The 18926-nt window shown below is 45.9% G+C and overlaps 1 protein-coding gene across 1 annotated transcript in view; it reads right to left on the reverse strand.

Annotated features, from left to right (window-relative positions):
• LOC149337265 (uncharacterized) overlaps positions 1-18926 on the reverse strand; it is a 95246-nt gene that overhangs the window by 36763 nt on the left and 39557 nt on the right. Inside the window, exon 3 of the mRNA XM_089554850.1 lies at positions 13152-13353. Within this exon, the coding sequence (XP_089410976.1) occupies positions 13152-13353 (202 nt within the window). The remainder of the gene's footprint in view (positions 1-13151; positions 13354-18926) is intronic.

An 18926-nucleotide genomic window follows, 5' to 3' on the forward strand; every position in this document is an offset into this window, starting at 1 on the left:
GTCATTTTACACCTTTGTTTGTTGTTGAGTTACCCCCCTCTGATTAGCTCGTAGCGGCCTAATGGTTTTTTATTTTTTTGTTTGTTTCAGGAGGGGATAATAATGCCATCAGGTGGCCCCAGGTAGCGTCAAAAAGATAAGGCGGTGAAGGCTGACCCACGCGCTCCAAGAGCTTTTCTGTAAACGCTGCTGGTGAAAGGTGTTCCGTTCCTTGGTTCCGTGACAATATGACGGTTACAATACAACGGCAAGCATGAGGCCCTGATAACTTCAGTGGCCGCGTTAAACACAGCCTGTCCTGACGCAAGAAGTCGCGAATATGTCTCGAAAGATAGTCTCTACGACTTCAATTTCCGGATGCAGATTAAATTTTGACATGCGTCATAAAGCATGTTTTTGTCGCGGACGTTAAACCTGGTTTTCTAACCATAAGTAAGAATTCTAAGATGTCACGTTTGCTTAGAACGCTGCGAGCTTTCATGAGGGCAAATATTATCGGTGCTTCTGGTGGGAAGGTCGTCACCTTAATGTTATTCATTAATTTTATTTTTTTGGAAAGTTAATAGTACTGACCATAGTTTCCACTGGCATTGTACAGTTCTATCCATCACCTCAATAAAACAGCTCAACGATAGCGCTTAACCTATCCAAGACAACAGGAACTTTGTCTGCTCTGTCTTTGTAATCCCTCGCAGCTTTCCAGAACTACCTTCTTTGCCACTACACTGGTGCCGTATTCTTCACTGACAAAATATTCCGATCCCTTTTGCTTTGTGTAATTACCTGTAGAGTAGTCATACACAACAAGGGGAAGCTTTGGGCCAGTTGGTCTGACATGTTGGAGAGGAGGAATAACCGCAAACTTGATAGGACTGAAGAACGAGAAGAGGACAGGACGAGCGGTTCTTCTCGTTCTGCAGTCCTGTCAAGTTCGCGGTTATTCCTCCTCTCATACGCAACAATCCCGGATAAATCCAGTTTTGAACAGGAACTAGTTTATGAAACGAATTTTTTAATATATTGCAAAATTCCACTAAAACAGTCTATATATATACTGAAGACTCCCGTGGACAGGCATTCATTTATTTATTTATTTATTTATTTATTTATTTTCATCATACCCACAGCGCTATGTCTGGCATTACATTGGGGGGGTTGAAAACGAAAAAAAGTATAGTAATGTCACCGCGTGCAGGTGGTTAAAAAAAAAAGAGAGAACATTGAGATAGAAACAACACGGAATAATTAAAAATACAAAATGTCACAGCATGTAAGAAAATGAATAACTTGATAATATGGACACTACTTCCTCAGGCAGCTTGTTCCATTCCGAAATCGTTTTGGGGAAAAAAGTCATTTTGAAAAGGTCAGTCCGGCATCTCTATTCTTTAACTTTAAGTGAGTGATCTCTCCGTAAATACACATAATCAGGCTTGACTATATATTTGGTTCTGTCTATTCCAGTTCTTGAATGAAATATATTATGAAATAATTTTAAACGCCGAACTTTCCTACGTTTTTGAAGTGTGTCCTAACCCAAAACTTTTTTCTTGGTCGTAACATATCACCCATAGTTACTGAAAACAAAACGAACGGCCAAATTCTGAACTCTTTATAGCTTTTCAATCTCAAGAAAGGATTTCGGTTCCTTTACTGTGCAATCATACTCAAGTATGGTTCTGCCGCCGCGGTGGCTCAGTGGTTATGGTGCTCGGCTCTTGACCCGAAAGACGCGGGTTCGATCCCAGCCGCGGCGGCAGAATTTCTTTGGAGGAGAAATTCTAGAGGCCCGTGTACTGTGCGATGTCAGTGCACGTTAAAGAACCCCAGGTGGTCGAAATTTCCGGAGCCCTTCACTACGGCGTCTCTCATAGCCTGAGTCGCTTTGGGACGTTAAACCCCATAAGCCAAATCAAGTGTGGTTCTAACATTTGTATTATACAGCAGTTCTTTAGTCTTTAAAGGGAAAAGTTTAGCGTTACGTCGCAGAAAGCCCAAAACCCGACAGGCTTTGGCAGTAACGAAATCCACGTGACGGTGCCAAGACATTTAACTGGTTAAACATACACGAAGATATTTAAATTCCAACACTGAAAGCAGTGTGCTATTACTTATGTTATATGTGAAATTATGGGGAACCTTCTTTTTAGTGGAACACATATGCAGACATTTTTGTAAATTAACATGCATTCCCCAGTTCTCACACCACTGGGCTACTTTACACAAATCCTGTTGTAATGCATCGCAGTCACTTCGATCGTTAATAATTCTATACAATACAGAATCATACGCAAAGAGACGCATGTATGAAGAAATACCTTAAAAGATGTCATTCATCTAAATTATGAACAGTAATGGGCCCAAGACGGATCCCTGAAGCACCCCGGATGTTACAACCACCTCATGCGACTGTTTCCCGTTGACAACAAACCATTGAAGCCTGAAGCTCAACTATTCCTTTATCCATATAATAACGTTCTCACTTACGTTGTGCCAGTATAATTTTTGTATCAATAATGAGTGTGATAGAACGTCAGTGGCATTCCTAAAATCTAGAAATATGCAGTCGACAGAATATCCCTTATTCAAAGCACTTGACAGGTCAAGTACCAATTCGGTAAGCTGGGTGACACACGAGTAATCACTGCGAAAACAATACTGATGAGTATTTAATAATGAATGTATACTACGATGACTCACAATAAAAGTATAGAACACGTGCGCTAAAATTTTACATAATACACTGGTCAAGGACATCATCGATAATTTGAAACAACATTCCTAGGTCGCTATTTATGTATAGGTACAATATTAGCAAGCCTGCAATCCTCAGGCGAAGAGCCGTCCTGTAACGACTTTGTGAAAAGAATTTGAAGGTACCTTTACAGCGCAAAAGCGCAAGAAGAGAGCAGGAGCGTGAGTAAGCCGTCCGGACAGGTGGCACTGTTATCGTTTAAGCGTTCTAAGATCGACACAATTCCTCTCTGATCAAATTCAATTTTCTTTATAGGTTTGGTACAGTTCAAGACCGGGCGAAAATCGACAGGACTATTGCTTCCTCAGCAGAATACAGTGAGCTGAAAAACGTGTTAAAGCACTTGGCTTTCTCCAGATTATCATGAACGATACTTCCGTTGTGATCGAGTGGTGTGATAGACAATTGATCTTTTCTGTTGTTTCTTTTAATGTACTGTCAAAATTCTTTACGGCGACCTTGGATACGCACGTCGAAAGACTGAAAGTAGGTAAATTTAGCCTCTTTGACCTAAGTATTTTTTAAACTGATGCATGTTATCTTACGACGGATTTCTTTTGAAGCGCGCATATAGTTGTTGCCTATTTTCAACGACTCTGCGCACTGCTTTTGTAAACCATGGCTTGCTTTTGCTGCGACATTTCATCACCCATGACGGCACATATTGCTCACGGAAATAAAAAATATTTGTCTTTCAGTGTGCGCCACAGTTCATCACCGCGGATTGAATCAGACAATGTTTTGTTCACATCGACGCAGGATTCAAGTGCCCGGGCTATCTCGAGGAAATTTGCTTTTCGATAACTGTAAATGCGCCGATTGCCACAGTTATTCAAGTTTAAAATACTGAAAGTTCATTTCCGCTAAAAGACAGCTGTGATCACTTATACTGAGCACTACATGGGTAGAATAAGCTGCTGATGGTTGGTTAGTCATTCTGTTGTTATTAAAATTTTTAGTCTTCAAAAGCATTTGCAATTGGTTTTCTACGGCAGTCTTAAGTGCTTGATGCCAGCCATGGAAACACTGTAAAAGAAAGATTTTCCTACACATCAGAATATTGGTCCATTACCATGAATATTTTCGTAAGAGTACGCAACAATTTTTGTATTTAATGCATGCTTTCTGTATTTAGTACTTTCTCTCATGAAATACACCCAATTGTAAATGAGCGCTGTGTGTGTGTTCTTTCTTTCTGTAGTGCCGTGTCTTCGGCTGTTTCGTTCCAGTATTATACACCACATGGCCCAACAATTGTTCCTTTTGCAGTCAATTTTTTCCCCCAATGTTCAACATGCTTCTTGGTTTGCCGCGCAGATTAAAAAAAAAATAAGCATAACCGGTCTGGGATTTCTTGCATTCGCAGGCTGCACTACCTATCAATTTTTTCGATGGTAAGGGGATCACCTGCAGGCGAAAACCTGCCTGGTTGTTTGGTTCACTGAAGCCTAAAATTGTCATAATTCGATTAGAGACTGCCTTAGTAATCACCGTGGAGGCAACCAAGACCCAGCAGATTGCTCAGTATTTTTTCAGATTGAGAAGCCTTGTTCCCTACCGATTCACTTGATGCTAGCGTTTATCCTAGATTGCCACATGCTCTAGGTAATAAAGCAATGCGCATAGAGGATGGCTACTTTTCTAGCATGACCTCTCCTGCGTCCGTCAACATATCTGCTTTTGCCTGATCTTTACCATCTGCTTTCCCCCTTTACATTTAAAGCTAGTGTCCATTTGAAAAAAGGAACGAAATGAACAAAAAAGTTCAATAGCGTAGAGCTTTAACAGCCAGTTCCTTCCTTCCGTCCTTGTCTTCTGCAGACTTACCCAGGAAATTGTACAAGTATTCATTCACGTTTATACACAGACTGGAAAGAGGCATCTAGCTACGCTGAATATATATGCAGGATTTTAAATCACTCATCTGTTAAGAATGTTTAGCGTATCAATAAATAACAATTGTGTTTTGACTTAGGCACGGGATTTAAAAAACTTCCAGTGCATGCAACGGTTCCTAGTAACTGAACTACATCCGCTGAACTGTACCAGTTAAAACCACGAACTTCAGAGGCTCATCCACATACATGGCTTTCTGCAGTCGCCTGCTACGCTTGCCTTCTCTTAGAAAATATTCCATTAATTCAAGACATCGTCAGTGATCTTCCTCCAGGATGAGGTGTCCGGCCGAAGCTCATTTCTTTACTTTTCTTTTTCTGAACAAGGATACCGTTAACTCGTACTTGTTCATGGGCCCACTATGCTCGCTTATTATTTTCAATGCTCGACGTGCCGTTCTCAGCTATCTTTCTACCCTCTTCGTTTTCCTCGAAGTTTTAGCACAATAATGGTACACTGGCAACATCCTTGTGTTGCACCTTTTATTGTGAAGGGTACAGCTGAGCTTCTGTTCTTAACCTAGAGTACCAGCCAAATACACTGCACCATTCTTAAGCCCCAACGTATTATACTGCCCTGTTACATGTCACTGATTCCTACCTTCTCCAAGTAGATATTTTCACTCAAATGCAATGCTCCGTGGTCTATCGTATACTGTTGGGCCGTCTCGGAACTATTGAGTATTAATTTAGAGTTTTTAATATAAATGATTATACCCACCACTCTGATTTGCCTTTCTTGGTCCTATATCTTGGTTTCTGTCGTGTCCGGTCGCTGTGTTGAATGCAGCGAAAGACGCACACGGTACTTTAAGACTTCGTTTATTTAAAGCCGATGAGGGTGCGACCAGCGTCGACCGAGGCAGGAGCCGAACTGGCCGCCCGAAGAAAGGAGGGAGCGGAGAAGCGTCCACGGGAGGGAGTGGCTTCCCAAAACAGGAGGAGGATGCGGGGGCGCACACACACAAAAGCAATAAGTGGACACAACACTTCCTTCCCCCTTAGAAAGTTGCCTGGTATCGTGCAGGGGGTCGGCGCTCACGCGTGGAGGCGCGCTGGCTTTGTGCGCTCGGGGGAGAAACACTTGTAGGCTGGCTGTTGTTCGCTGTGTCTCCTAGGTCTGTCCTGGGCGAAGTCTCTTCTTCCGGGAAGAGGTGCCAGGCTATGTGGGAAGATGGTGCACGTGTTCTCTCCGCTGGCGGACAGCTCTCAGACGGCGTCGTAAATCTACGCAGCTGGTTGAGATGTCGGCGTGCTACTGTGCCATGTATGTTGACGAGCCAAGAGCGCAGGCCTATGCGTCTGACAATTGTAGCTTCCTCCCAGCGTGGCTTTTTCAGAAACTGTCGGGCGAGGACGCGCTGCCCCTCATTAAGCGTGCCGCAGCGCGGAATTGCTTTTTCTTCCCGGAACGTCTCTGCCTTTGGCTCGGGGAGGATGGCTGTGAGCTGGATTCGCATTTCACGCTCGAACATCATTTTCGAGGGGGTCTCGCCTGTTGTGCTCTGAACCGTCGTGTGCTGCTTGAAGAGAAAGCGCGCAAGGCGGCGCTGCAGCGAGCCTGTCTGATCTCTTTCAAGGGCGCGTTTTAGCTCGGCTACGTAGCGCTCGGCTTGTCCGTTTGTCGCTGGGTGGTAGGGGGCCGATGTAACTGATGAGATCCCGTTGTCGCGATAAAACTTGAGGATCTCCGCAGACACAAACGGTGTTCCGTTGTCAGATACTACCTTGCGTGGCAGGCCGAACGTTGCAAATAGTGATCGGAGGTTGTCAATGACTGCTGCCGAAGTCGTCTGTCCCATTTGCCTTATCTCAAGCCACTTTGTGTAGGCATCTACGACCACAAGGAAAGTGCAGCCCTCAATTGGTCCTGCAAAATCAATGTGCAGTGTGTGCCATGGTGTGTCTGGCTTTTCCCATTCTGGGACAGGAGCTTTCGGCGGGGCGCTCCGGCTGCTCTGGCAAGGCTTGCATTCTCGCACCACTGTTTCGATGTCGTTGTCAATGCCAGGCCACCACATGTAGCTTCTGGCACACTTTTTCATTGCAACGATGCCCCGATGTCCGGCGTGGATGAGAGACATAGCTTGTGCGCGTAGTTCTCTCGGCATCACAACTCGGGACCCAAATATGATGCAGCCGCGATGGGTGCTCAACTCTGTAGCTCGCCTGCGGTAAGCGTCGAAGTTGTCCCCTTTGAGTTTATGCACGTTGCCTTGTTGAACAGCTGTGTAAACTAGCCGGAGAGCTGCGCACTTCTGCGTAGATGCTGCAACTGTGCCTGCTGTAAGCGGAGGTTCTGGCAGTGCTTCGAACATCAGAACGTCTCCTGGTGGAAATGGTTCGTCAACAGTTGCGTCTAGTGGCAGACGGCTTAGCGCATCGGCGTTTTGATGTTTACTCCCATTGCGGTAGACCAGAGCGTAGTCGTACGCTGAGAGTTTGATGCACCAACGTGTCATTCGCGGAGACAAAGTTGGTGGCATAGGCCTTTGTGGTCCCAGAATGCCCAATAGCGGTCGGTGATCGGTTATAAAGGTCACCTTCCGGCCGGCAATGTACTGGTGAAAATGTGTCGCCGCGTAGACGATGGCTAGCCCTTCTTTGTCAAGTTGCGCGTAGTTGCGTTCTGCTTGCGACAACGTACGTGAGGCGAAGGCGATGGGAGCTTCCCTTCCTTGCTCGTCAGTTTGCGATAGAACCGCGCCGACTCCGTACGGTGATGCGTCGCAAGCCAAAAGCAGAGGCTTCCTTTCGTCGTAGTGGCGGAGGACTGTACATCTTCGAATCAGGTCTTTCAGGGCATCGAATGACTGCTGATGGCGTGGCGACCATGTCCATGTCACATCTTTCCGAAGGAGTTGGTATAAGTCGTTGGCCACGGTAGCTCTTTGTTCCAAGAACCGGTCGTAGAACGTCAAGAGTCCGAGAAAAGCCTGTAGCTCCTGCTTGTTTGTTGGAGCTCGTGCTTCTGTGATCGCTCGCACTTTGTCCTCGGTAGGGTGAATGCCTTCCGCATCAATTCGGTGTCCCAGAAATTGCACCTCTGGCACCGCAAAACAGCATTTCACTTTGCTTATGCGCAAATTTGCGTTTGATAGCCTTTCGAGAACGAGCTCTAGGCGCACTGCATGCTCTTCAGTGGAAGTGCCCCTGATGATGACATCGTCAAGGTAGACACAAACTCCTGGGATGCCCTGAAGCACTGTCTCCATGAATTTTTGAAATATGGCCGGGGCTGCAGCTACGCCAAAAGGCAGTCGCTTGACTTTGTACAAGCCTTTCAGTGTGTTAATTGCCAATAATTCAGCAGTTGACTCGCTCACCTTCAGCTGCTGATACGCCTGGGTGAGGTCCAATGTGCTGAAGACTCTTGCGCCACGTAGTACACTGAATACTTCTTCAGGTGTCGGTAGCGGGTAAGAGGACGCTTTAGTCGCAAGATTGACGCTGCTCCGGTAGTCTCCGCAGAGGCGTATGGTTCCGTTCTTCTTGCGAACTACGACAAGTGGTGTGGCCCATTCTGAATGCTGCGTCGGCTCGATGACACCTTGCTGCTCCAGTTTGTCCAACTCTTTTTCAACTGAATCTCGGAGAGCAAACGGCACCGGCCTGGCCTTCAGAAATTTGGGTTGCGCGTTGTCCAACAACTCCAGTGTGACCGGGGGCCCTTCGTTTCCTGGAATCTCTTCCGAGAATACTCTTTCGTATTTCTCTTGCAGTTGCTCAACCATGTTCTGGCTCGGCGTCTGGTGTATGCCGCATATCATCACGCCTAGTGGAGAAAACCAGTTTCTCCCTAGAAGGCTTGATCCTGTGCCCTTCACAACAAGCAGAGGTAGCGTATGGGTCTGGCCGTTGTAGTTAACCTGCACGTTGGCAGAGCCCAATAGTGGCAGATTCTGTCCTGACCACGTTCGCAGGTGCGTGTCGTCTTGTTGCAGGGCGGGTGCGTCAGATGGCCATGAAGTTCGGAACGTGTCCTCACTGATCAGAGTACAGGCTGCGCCGGAGTCCACCTCGAACTTAATCAGCTGGTGATGTACGCTTACTTCTGTAAAAATCTTCGGTCGCGTGCCGAGATTCATGGTGTTCAGGTCGTACAACACAGATGGTGTTGCTGATGTTGTTCCATGGAGATCAGATAGCGGCGTATTCTCTGAGGCGTTGACGCTGTGATTAGGCTGGGAAGGTGACTTTATCTTGGCAAGTCTCCGTTTCGTAATGCATGCTCTTTCGATATGCCCTCGCTTGTGGCAAAAATTACACGTGGCTGACTGGAATCGACATCCCTGGGGGTTGTGTTGGTCGTCACACCGCCAGCAGCGTTGTGCCTTTTTGACCGATTTTACAACAACAGAAGGCTTGCGCACCTGGTTGCTTGTCTGGTGTACCGGCTCGGTGTTCCGGCGAATCCCTCTCTGCTGGTGACCGGCGCTCTCCGCTCGAACGGCGATGTCGTAAGCTTTGCTGAATGTGAGGTCCTTCTCAGCGAACAGGCGCTGCTGCAGTGACTCGTCACTCAGTCCGCACACAAATCTGTCGCGTAACATCACGTCCAAGGGAAGCATGGTGGTGTTAGCAGAAGAAGCTGCGTCTCCCTCCTGCCCGGTAGCTGTTGTCGACAGCGTTCCAAAATTGCAGTCGGCAGCGAGCTTCTTGAGCGCGGCTACGTAGGCGCTCACAGTTTCTCCTCCCAGTTGATCTCGTCGTTGGAAGCGAGCCCGGCTGTAGACCTCGGATGGCCTTGGGTCGTAGTGCTTTTGCAGTGCTGATACGATGTCGTCGTAAGACACTGCCGCTGGTGTGCTTGGCTGAATAAGGGCGCAGACAGTATCGTAGGTCTGCTCCCCGCACAGCGTCAGCAGGTTGGCCCTCTTCAAGGCTGGGTCTGTGATGTTGTTAGCTTCAAAGTAGAACTGAAGGCGTCCAACCCACGATGACCACGATGAGCCGTTGAACTCTGGTATCTGATTGGGAAACCCTCGCGTAGCCATGGCTTGTCAATAGCGTTGCGTAGCGCGGGTCGAATCCACTTTCTCGTCGCCACTGTCGTGTCCGGTCGCTGTGTTGAATGCAGCGAAAGACGCACACGGTACTTTAAGACTTCGTTTATTTAAAGCCGATGAGGGTGCGACCAGCGTCGACCGAGGCAGGAGCCGAACTGGCCGCCCGAAGAAAGGAGGGAGCGGAGAAGCGTCCACGGGAGGGAGTTGCTTCCCAAAACAGGAGGAGGATGCGGGGGCGCACACACACAAAAGCAATAAGTGGACACAACAGTTTCTAATTCGTCTACTGAGTTACTTAGCGAAACAATGCCATTAGCAAATTTTATCGAAAGACTATTCCGCATGCAAATCTCTGAATGGCTCCAGTAAATAATGATCTGGGGAGTAAAAACTGGTCGCGTCTCCCCGCTGCTTCTTGATCGGGCATATGTTTTTTTTGTCTCTGGAGTACAAGGCATAGCTTGCAGCGGCCACAGAAATTCCCCAATTCTTTATTCTTTATTTTGTACTTTAATCTATACTTTATTTTAATATTCTCCTTGGTGAGTTGGAAATCAAAGAGCCAACGGGTTATAATACGCGAAATCCCTTATACTGGAAAGTAGAGCATTATCGAACTAATTATGCAGCACAATCTCTAAAATATCAGATACCATCTCTTCTCAACAATTTTCTTCAAGAAAATATAGATATTCTTAACATTCACCTCAAACATTTAAAACAACTTTTTTTTCCTTCATGATAATTCACGACACTATTTTTGTAATGTCCTTATTAGTTTTATATCTTAAGCAATGTGCAGCTGTACCATACTTTTGTGTCTTTATCGCTATATTCAATGCTCAGCGAATAAGAACCTAACCGTTTTTTCGTTGGTTTTCTATGTCAAATGATGTGCTAGACACTTTTATGTGCCTTCATTGCTTCACGTCATAATAGGCTGTGCTACTCATGCTCCTTCCGTACCCATAATTTCTTCATTGTGTACATTGTCGACTTGGCCTATCACTGCATTTTGTGTTTGCTCCTAACCGAAATTTGTTTTTCTTTTGCGCAGATACTCTAATCTATTGTACATTTGTAACTGTTGTCTTCATTATTCCTTGTTACTAGTTTCTGATCGGTGTTCGTTCTGTGTTCACTGCTGTTTTGCCTTTGAGGGGATAAGGCCTTAGTCAAGCTGCGTACGCAGCTTTTTGCCTTATCTCCTCCATTATATGTAATGAAAGACCAATAAACAATAAACTTTAGCGTACACCCCTTTACAACCTGATTCCTTAACGCCAGCATGAGTGTTCAGACTTCGACAGAGTCAAATGGTTTGTCATAATGTACGACCACTGTAGGTAGAGGTTCGTTACAATCTGCACGTTTCTCTATCGATGTGTAGTTTTGATATCCTTGACGCCCCCTTCCTTATACATTAGAAAATTACAGAGCCCTGCGGCGGCCCAAATTGGGAGAATGGAAAACATTGACGCCTTTTTGTCACTCGTCGCCTCTCTTTGCCTCTGTTTATAATTTTCTTTTTGTTTGTTAATTTAACTACTGAATTAGAGTAAATATATTGTGCTTTAATTAAATATCAATTTATTTACTCTTACTATATTTTCTTTCATCTCGATCAACGATTTTGGTTTTGAAAATTTGGTGCCGTGGATGCTTTTCAGTCCACTTACTATATCCCCGTCCTGCTTATTCAACCGTCCAATGGTTTTTGCTGATAATTAATAAATAACTGATCGATGTCAATGAAACTTTCTCTTCGATTAGTTATCATACATCAAACACATTTCTACTAATTTCAAACTTTGTATTCGCTCCTTCCCTAAATTTGCACTATATTACCGTCCACGGCAGTTTTCTCTTCCACTCACTATATCGTCCTCCGCGCTATTTCAATCTTTTGCAACATTTTTGGCTCTAATTAATTCACTAATCATTGTCTCGACATAATGCTTTTGCGCTGCAACCTCACATCATCGTCCTTCGATTACGACCCCTCGTTTAAAGATGCCTCTTCTGAGAGTGTCACAAATGCTGCGGACACGTTTTGCGGACAGGTTATGGTGACACGACCCCGCCGATATAGCCTAAAATGCTTTCACACTAAAATGTTAGAGCTTAGTTTAATCATTAGATATTGATAGCTTTCTAATAACATCCTCTAAAGTTCGACATTAAGCTGATAGCCTAAAATTGGCGATCTCAGACACCGATGCACTTTTTTCGTTAGTCGCATCGCAGTAATATCGTCACGCCTTTCAGCAACCATTTGAGATTAAGGCATTGATCCTGATACGCTGAGTACGCGATGCCTCTACTTATGCTGCGAAGAGCTGCAATGGTGCATTGATACAAAAGGTCAGCAAATTAAAGCTTTTGATAAACCTGAGCGTTAGCCGAGCTTATATTAATATTTCGTAACACATCAATTTGCGCAATCAAAGATTTGGACACACGTTTTAAATCAATATTATTGTGTTTACTCGGGACTTGTTCTTGGACAAGATTGCTTCAGCATCTAAATAGGTTAAACACCGTATATGGGACAGGACTGGCTAGGCCTCATATGCAGTGTCAAGATGACGCTTGTTATCATGAGCTCTCTAAGCCACACAACAACCATTTCGTTTGGCAGCCGCGTTGAAATGCCTACTATGTTTTTATTAAGCTCACAAAGAGTCACCACGCACCAGCCTGAAATCGAAGCAATTTCGGCTACAGAAGAAAGGTTCCAAAGAAGGACCTATAAATTATTTTTAATTTTACATAATTTTGGTAAAAATTCTGTCATTTTTGTTCACCACAGTGCAAGTAACAATGAACGTGTGCGTATAGTACCGGCACAATGCGGGTTCCTGTTGCGAGGCTTAAGCAGTGTAGAAATATAGCAGGGAGTAAAGAAAAGCCAATTGGACAAACTTTTGCATCTTATTAGATCGCGGTATCAAACCAGAGTTTGCACTTATGGTTTTGAGCACGCGAGCCCTGTCACTTAACTGCAGAGCCGCCGCTAGGGAAACGAAGAACGCGCTACTAATATTACAAGTAATATTCGCTGTGTGCTTTCAGCGCGTGATTTTCTGTAGTTGCGCCCCTTTACTGTCATTTCACCTTCACCATTGCGACCCAAAAAAACGTGTAAAGTGCAGCGATCGCTGCGAGTATCGGGCTGCACTCCCAGTGCTTGTAATTTCGTTGTGTTGTTGTTGTTGTGACTGAGAGAAGGATGAAAAGGAAATTGCACGGGCCTGCCTACTGGCTCGATCCAAGCCACCACCGCTGCCACGTGCAGATAGAGGAGAGTTAAAAGATCACAGGAAAGAGAAAAAGGAAAGAAAAGACGCGCGTCGCAGCAACAACTGCGTCCGCCGGAGCGGACACTACTAAAAAAAAAGATAAGCAGCCGAAGCCGCGCTCGCCGAAGCGAGGACAGATAATAAGCCAGTGTAATTTCTCAGCGCGCCAAGGCGTTTTATAGTGGCCTACCTGCATGTTCTTCTTCTTCTTCAATGCACGCAGGATGTGGACGCCTGTTGTGGGTGTGTAGTCGGCGGTGGTTACCCGGGAGCGCTTATTACTGTTATCAACGTGGTACGCAGTCCTGGTCCAATTGCTTCCTGAAAGACTAGACTCGTAGACCAGCGCATCAGTTTTCTTATTCAGTCTGCCACGGAAGGCGACGTTGAGCCTGAAAAATAAGGCAACAGTAATGTGTGAGGTAGTTTTCTTGAGTGATCTCATTTTCCTTATTCTATCGAATACACGGGTGCAAGCTTGGTCCAGGTAAGCTTCTTCACAAATTGCGGTACTAGTTTCGAAAACCTACGGCAAGGAAAAATGTTCTTAATAGAACACGCGTCTTCTACCACAGCTTCATGTTGCCCATACAACAAGCAGTGCTTCTATATACAACAGGTATTTCTTCGTGGTTATTAAAAACGTCTATTTGCGGCGGATTATCCTAGCTTGTCGCAGTCGCCCCATATTTCTTCAATGCACCTGTGGAAGGCGACCAAATTTTTAAGCGTGCTGATAAAACGGTTGCATGCAGATGTACGCAGTGTCCAAGGCAACAAAATGCCAACTAAAAAAGAATTAAGCACGCAAGTGGGCCTCACGTGCCTCAAAGTAAGGGAGATGACGACGAAGCACGTTGTAGTCGGCGGCTACACGCTGAGCCTCATTTGTGTTACCCTTTGAGAAACTTCCCACTGCACCCATACACTGAATCCCTAAAGTTTGAATAGTACGCTATGACATATGCGGGGCAGTAAACAACTGTTTTCAGGCAACCAAAACTCAGAACATTCATAATTGCGGTGGTGCGCGGCCACAAATTCTGCGAAATAGTTGTTACACTAACTGGTGTAGGTAAACAGTCAGAGAGATTATCTGCTCCTTTTGATGCTCAGTGACACACATTCGCCTTATACAGTGGGCACACCATGTAGTAATTACACTGCAGGGAGCTTGAGAACAAAAATTGATGTCAACACGTTTACAGTGGTCAATGTTTCACATAAAAATAATCGGCACCCCGGTGACGGAGATGTGAGCAGAAAACAGGGTCGAATATACGACTTTCATAAAGCGTTCAAGAAACTCTTGTTTCCGAATTTCTGACAATTGTCGCAAAAGTGGCCCGGGACCAGATAATATACCAGTTAAGGGACAGGGTAAGCCCCATCTTTCCCATGTATTTTGGGGCATATTGTGGTACAAGTTTCTCAGCAACTAATAAAGATAGCAGCAAGATATTTAAGTCCTTTTGTTCAGAATTTCATCTTCTAGCTGCTGTACCAAACATATTTTAGTATACGAAAAATGAAATTATTAGTGATTTTTTTACTTTCTACACCCTAATTTTGACCAAATTTTGTATATATTTTTATTTTAAAACAAACAATATTATTTGCACGCTGATAATTTTGCTACAGTAAATTGCCACATATATGTACTGTATACACAGAAAAAATCAGATTGATATCTGCTGTCATTTAGAAAATAATGGTACCGACGTAACAAAAAATCTTGTTTTGAGAAAACTGAGTTTAAAGAAAACAAAACCTTCAATCCCAAGATTTCGACTTAGCCAACTCCTTTTGACCCATTTATTCAGTAGGCACCAGCTGCATAGTTATCATCTAGGTCAGCTTGGTGCTTCTTTTCCTGCCGTTTAGCTTCTCGTGCCTGTTTTGTCACTTGCTGCGTAGCTCGATCAGCAAAGTAAACTCGACGCCGATCGACTTGCTTCAGCCAGCGGACAGTGTTGCTGCCCGGACTTAGTCCACATGCCTCAAGAACTTCAGTTCTTGCGATGGCGCCATCATTGAAGGTCAGAACAGCATCTAATGTAGCAATCTTCATTGTCTGTAGGCCCGCAAAGACATTTTTTTAGCACACTCCCATACGACGCTGTTGAAGGACTCGTTTTGGTTCTGGATGGTTGCCAGAGAGCTTGAATGGTAGCCAGAGAACTTGGATGGTTGCCAGAGAGCTTTCTCTTGCAGCTAAATTCCGTAACATTTCGAATTTTTTTTAGTTTTTAGTAAAAACGGAAAAAACACATCGCTGGTAAAGGGGTGTGTCGCTGACCGCTTTGCTTTCAGATAGCCTTTTCAGGTTGATATAAACTGCCCAGGATGAAGTGTGATACATCAAACGATGCAGAAAAGAATGTAATTTCATATTTAGGAAAAAACTAAAAATTGATATTTTTCTGATTTTTTGCTTACCCTGTCGCCTAAAGATACTGAAATGCACCAAGGAAATCTCCAGTCAAATTTTGCAAATAATGTTTGATCAATCTATTGGTGCCAGCTTAATTCCGGACGACTGAAAACGAAGTCGAGTAGTTCCAGTTTTTAAAGCAGGCTACCGTCATGATCCGTCCAACTACCGTCCAATTTCTTTAACCTGCATTGCATGCAAACTATTAGGGCATATTATATATTCACAAACCGCATCTCACCATGATTCTAACTCTTTCTTTTTTTCAAATCAGCACGGCTTCCGATCCGGTTACTCATGCGAAACCCAACTATTCGAATTGACTACCGACCTTAGCCTAAACTTAGATTCTTCATTCGAGACAGACGTCATATACCTTGATTTTTCAAAAGCATTTGATTGTGTACCCCACCAACGCCTTTTAGCTAAACTTTCATGCTTATGCCTCGATCCCCTGATATCAAAATGGATTCGCTGCTTCCTAACTGATCGCTCTCAATTCACTGTTATCGATAATGACAATTCTCCCACAACAAAAGTCTTCTCTGGTGTGCCTCAGGGCTCGGTGCTCGGCCCACTTTTATTTTTAATCTTCATCAATGATCGTCCTTCCGATATTTCATCGACACTTCGTCTTTCCGCAGATGACTGCGTCCTGTACCGCCGCATAACTACCAACAATGATCAGGAATTGCTCCAAAGCAATTGAAAGCTTGAAAGCAATTGAAAGGATTCAAAGCTTGTGTTCCACATGGCTAATGACGCTCAATGTAACAAAATGCAAATACATGCAGGTATCACGCAAGCGCACTAATATCGACTACGCGTATTCACTCATTTCAACCATCCTCACTAAAGCCGAATCATACCGGTATCCTGGCATCCATATCACGAGCAAACTCACTTGGTCCGAGCACATCACGAAGATTGCTGCTGATGCATCGAAAACACTCGGCTTTATCATACGCAACCTCAGATTCTCCCCTTCTTCCATTCGCAGCCTAGCCTACAAAACTTTCGTCCGTAGCAAACTTGAATTTGCATCCCCAATATGGATCCCACATCAAGCCTACTTAATAGCCAGCCTAGAAGCCGTCCGAAACCATGCAGCCCGCTTTATTTCCTCCAGCTATGACACCCGCTCTAGCATTACCAAAATAAAATTATCTTCCGACATCGAGCCTCTCGCGCATAGGCGTATAATTGCCCGTTTATCATTATTGCATAAATTGTACTATTGTTTTCCCTCACTTTGACACTCCCTTCTGCTCCCTCCCCTCGGAACATCACGCCGTCTTTTCAACTCCATGAGCATCCTAAGACTCCATGGCTCCTCAAACGCATTTAACAAGTCATTTCTGCCTCTTGCCATTAATGAATGGAATTCACTACCCGAATGTATTGTCACTGAACGCGATGCTTTTCTTTTTGTCTTTCTTGCTTTCGTGATTCTTTTGTTATCAGTTTGCTCAGCATTGGAATGCGTTGTATCTTTATTGTTTGTTTGTTTGTTTTGTGCACAGTGTCATCTGCATGACAATGTATACTTTGCAACTGTATCCCCCCTACAAAAATGCCCTCAATGGGCGCTGTAGGTACCTGAATAAATAAATAAATTATCGGCGGCGGGACAAGGGTCCGTAGGGTGTCGTGGCTGGCGGAAGTGGCATGGAAGGGGCTGGAGCATAATAGGCAGGACTGCTGCGGTACGTGGAAGGGGCAAGGGAGCCCGATGTCCGGATAACGGCTTCAGCTTAGGTGAGTGGTGCTGCGACTGGAGGAGGCGGTGGGCTGGATGGCAGGAGTTCAGCGACCTGCTCCTGAACAACACGGCAGATAGAAGGCGCAAGAGGGGGCGCTAGGTCGGCAGTAGGGCCGACAGGGTCTGGAACGTGATCGAGAAGAGAAAGCTGGCGGGCGACTTCTTCGCGTATAAAATCTTTGACGCGCTTCATGAGCAGGGATTGCTCCTTAGACGAGGGACCAAGGGCCAAGCCAGCAAGACTCTCGGTAGGCGCACCAGACTGCCGGGTAGGAGCGCGTTGTTTGCGAACCTGTCAAAGATTTAGCGCAGCTCGATGACGGCACTGTCGGAGGTGGGGTTCTTCGCCAGGTCCATTTGAAAAGCGTCATCGGCGATCCACTTAAGAATGTTGTTAACTTTGTCTGTCTCGGACATCGAAGGGTTGACGCGCTTGCAATTAAATGTGTAGAGATCGTGCACACCTTTTAAAGTGAAGCTTGTCCCGTCATGCAATGCAGCAATCAGTGGTATTCCTAATTTGGCGTAGACTTCGTAATACGTTGATGACTACGGTCGATGTTACGGTTGATGTAACATTTGACAAGACGGGTGCCTTAACCTATTTCGTGAAAGCGCCTGGAAAAAAATTACCGACGATTACGTTACTTCCTAATGCGAAATTTGAGCGCAGCAAATAAGCTGTTTCACCTCTTCGATAGATTGAGGCAAAGAAATCGAGCAACACATGTATGCGCTATCACAGAATTTTTTTTTTATTTTTCGCAGGAAGAGGGGGAGGGGGGCGGCGTGTACACCCAGCGGCAAACGATGGGGGCAGAAGCGCGCGCAGCAAGCGGACAACACGATAAAGGGAGGAGGGAAGAGATAGCAGCGACTGACTGATGCCGCTGACGCCGATAGTGAGTCAACCCCAGCTGCGGAGTTGGTTTCAGGGACAACGCCGCCGATGCCGACACAAACAATATGATACCCTCGCTTCCGCAGCGCTAAGAACCAGGTCTAGCCGTGGGAAGGTGGTCACGTATTCGTCGACGTGCCGGGGCCTACGTGAAATAACCGGCGCGTCGGCAACTGAAGAGCACCCTATCCGCCACACAAGAACAGGGGGGGGGGACCCTTTCCTCCTCTTTCTGCATGGCGGCGACGGTGTTCTATGCAGTCATGTTATCTTGACTCTCTAACGGCGTCAGCGGCATCCAGCGGTATCAGTCGGTCGCTGCTAGCGCTGGGGGGATGAAAGGGGGGCGGAGCTGGTTACGAGGCCGACGACAACGCCGACGACGACTCGAAACCCAGGAACGGACGCCAAAGAGCTGCGCTCTAAAAACTTGCCGTGGTTTAGCTCTGGTTAAACCTGGAGTGACGCGAGAGCTGTAGTCGTTTGACTATTGGCGGCTAGGCACGCCTTCCGAAGCCTGTCGTTCTTACGCCGTTTATCGAGGAGTATTGCACGCTTTACGCTCCTCCTCCGCGTCCTCGGCTCGCCGCCTCCTCTTGGCTTCTGTTTCGCTCCAACGCCGAGCCCCGATTTCTTTCAGAGCCAGCTCCTCCTGTCCACCACTCTCCGTCTTTTCCCCGGCGGCTCATCCGAGCCGCCAATTTACACAGCGGCGACACCTCTCCCTCTCTCCATCCACCCCCCCTCCCCTCCACTCGTCACGGCGTATGGGCAAAGCTGTTGCAGCTCGGTTTCCCCGGCACGCCGTGCCGCGGGCAGCAGCAGCTGCTCCGCCCCACGTGACCAACCCACGTGATCAGGCACCTGA

This window comes from Amblyomma mixtum, chromosome 7 (assembly GCF_055824585.1).
Source record: "Amblyomma mixtum isolate Tamu chromosome 7, ASM5582458v1, whole genome shotgun sequence".
Taxonomy (NCBI): Eukaryota; Metazoa; Arthropoda; class Arachnida; order Ixodida; family Ixodidae; genus Amblyomma; species Amblyomma mixtum.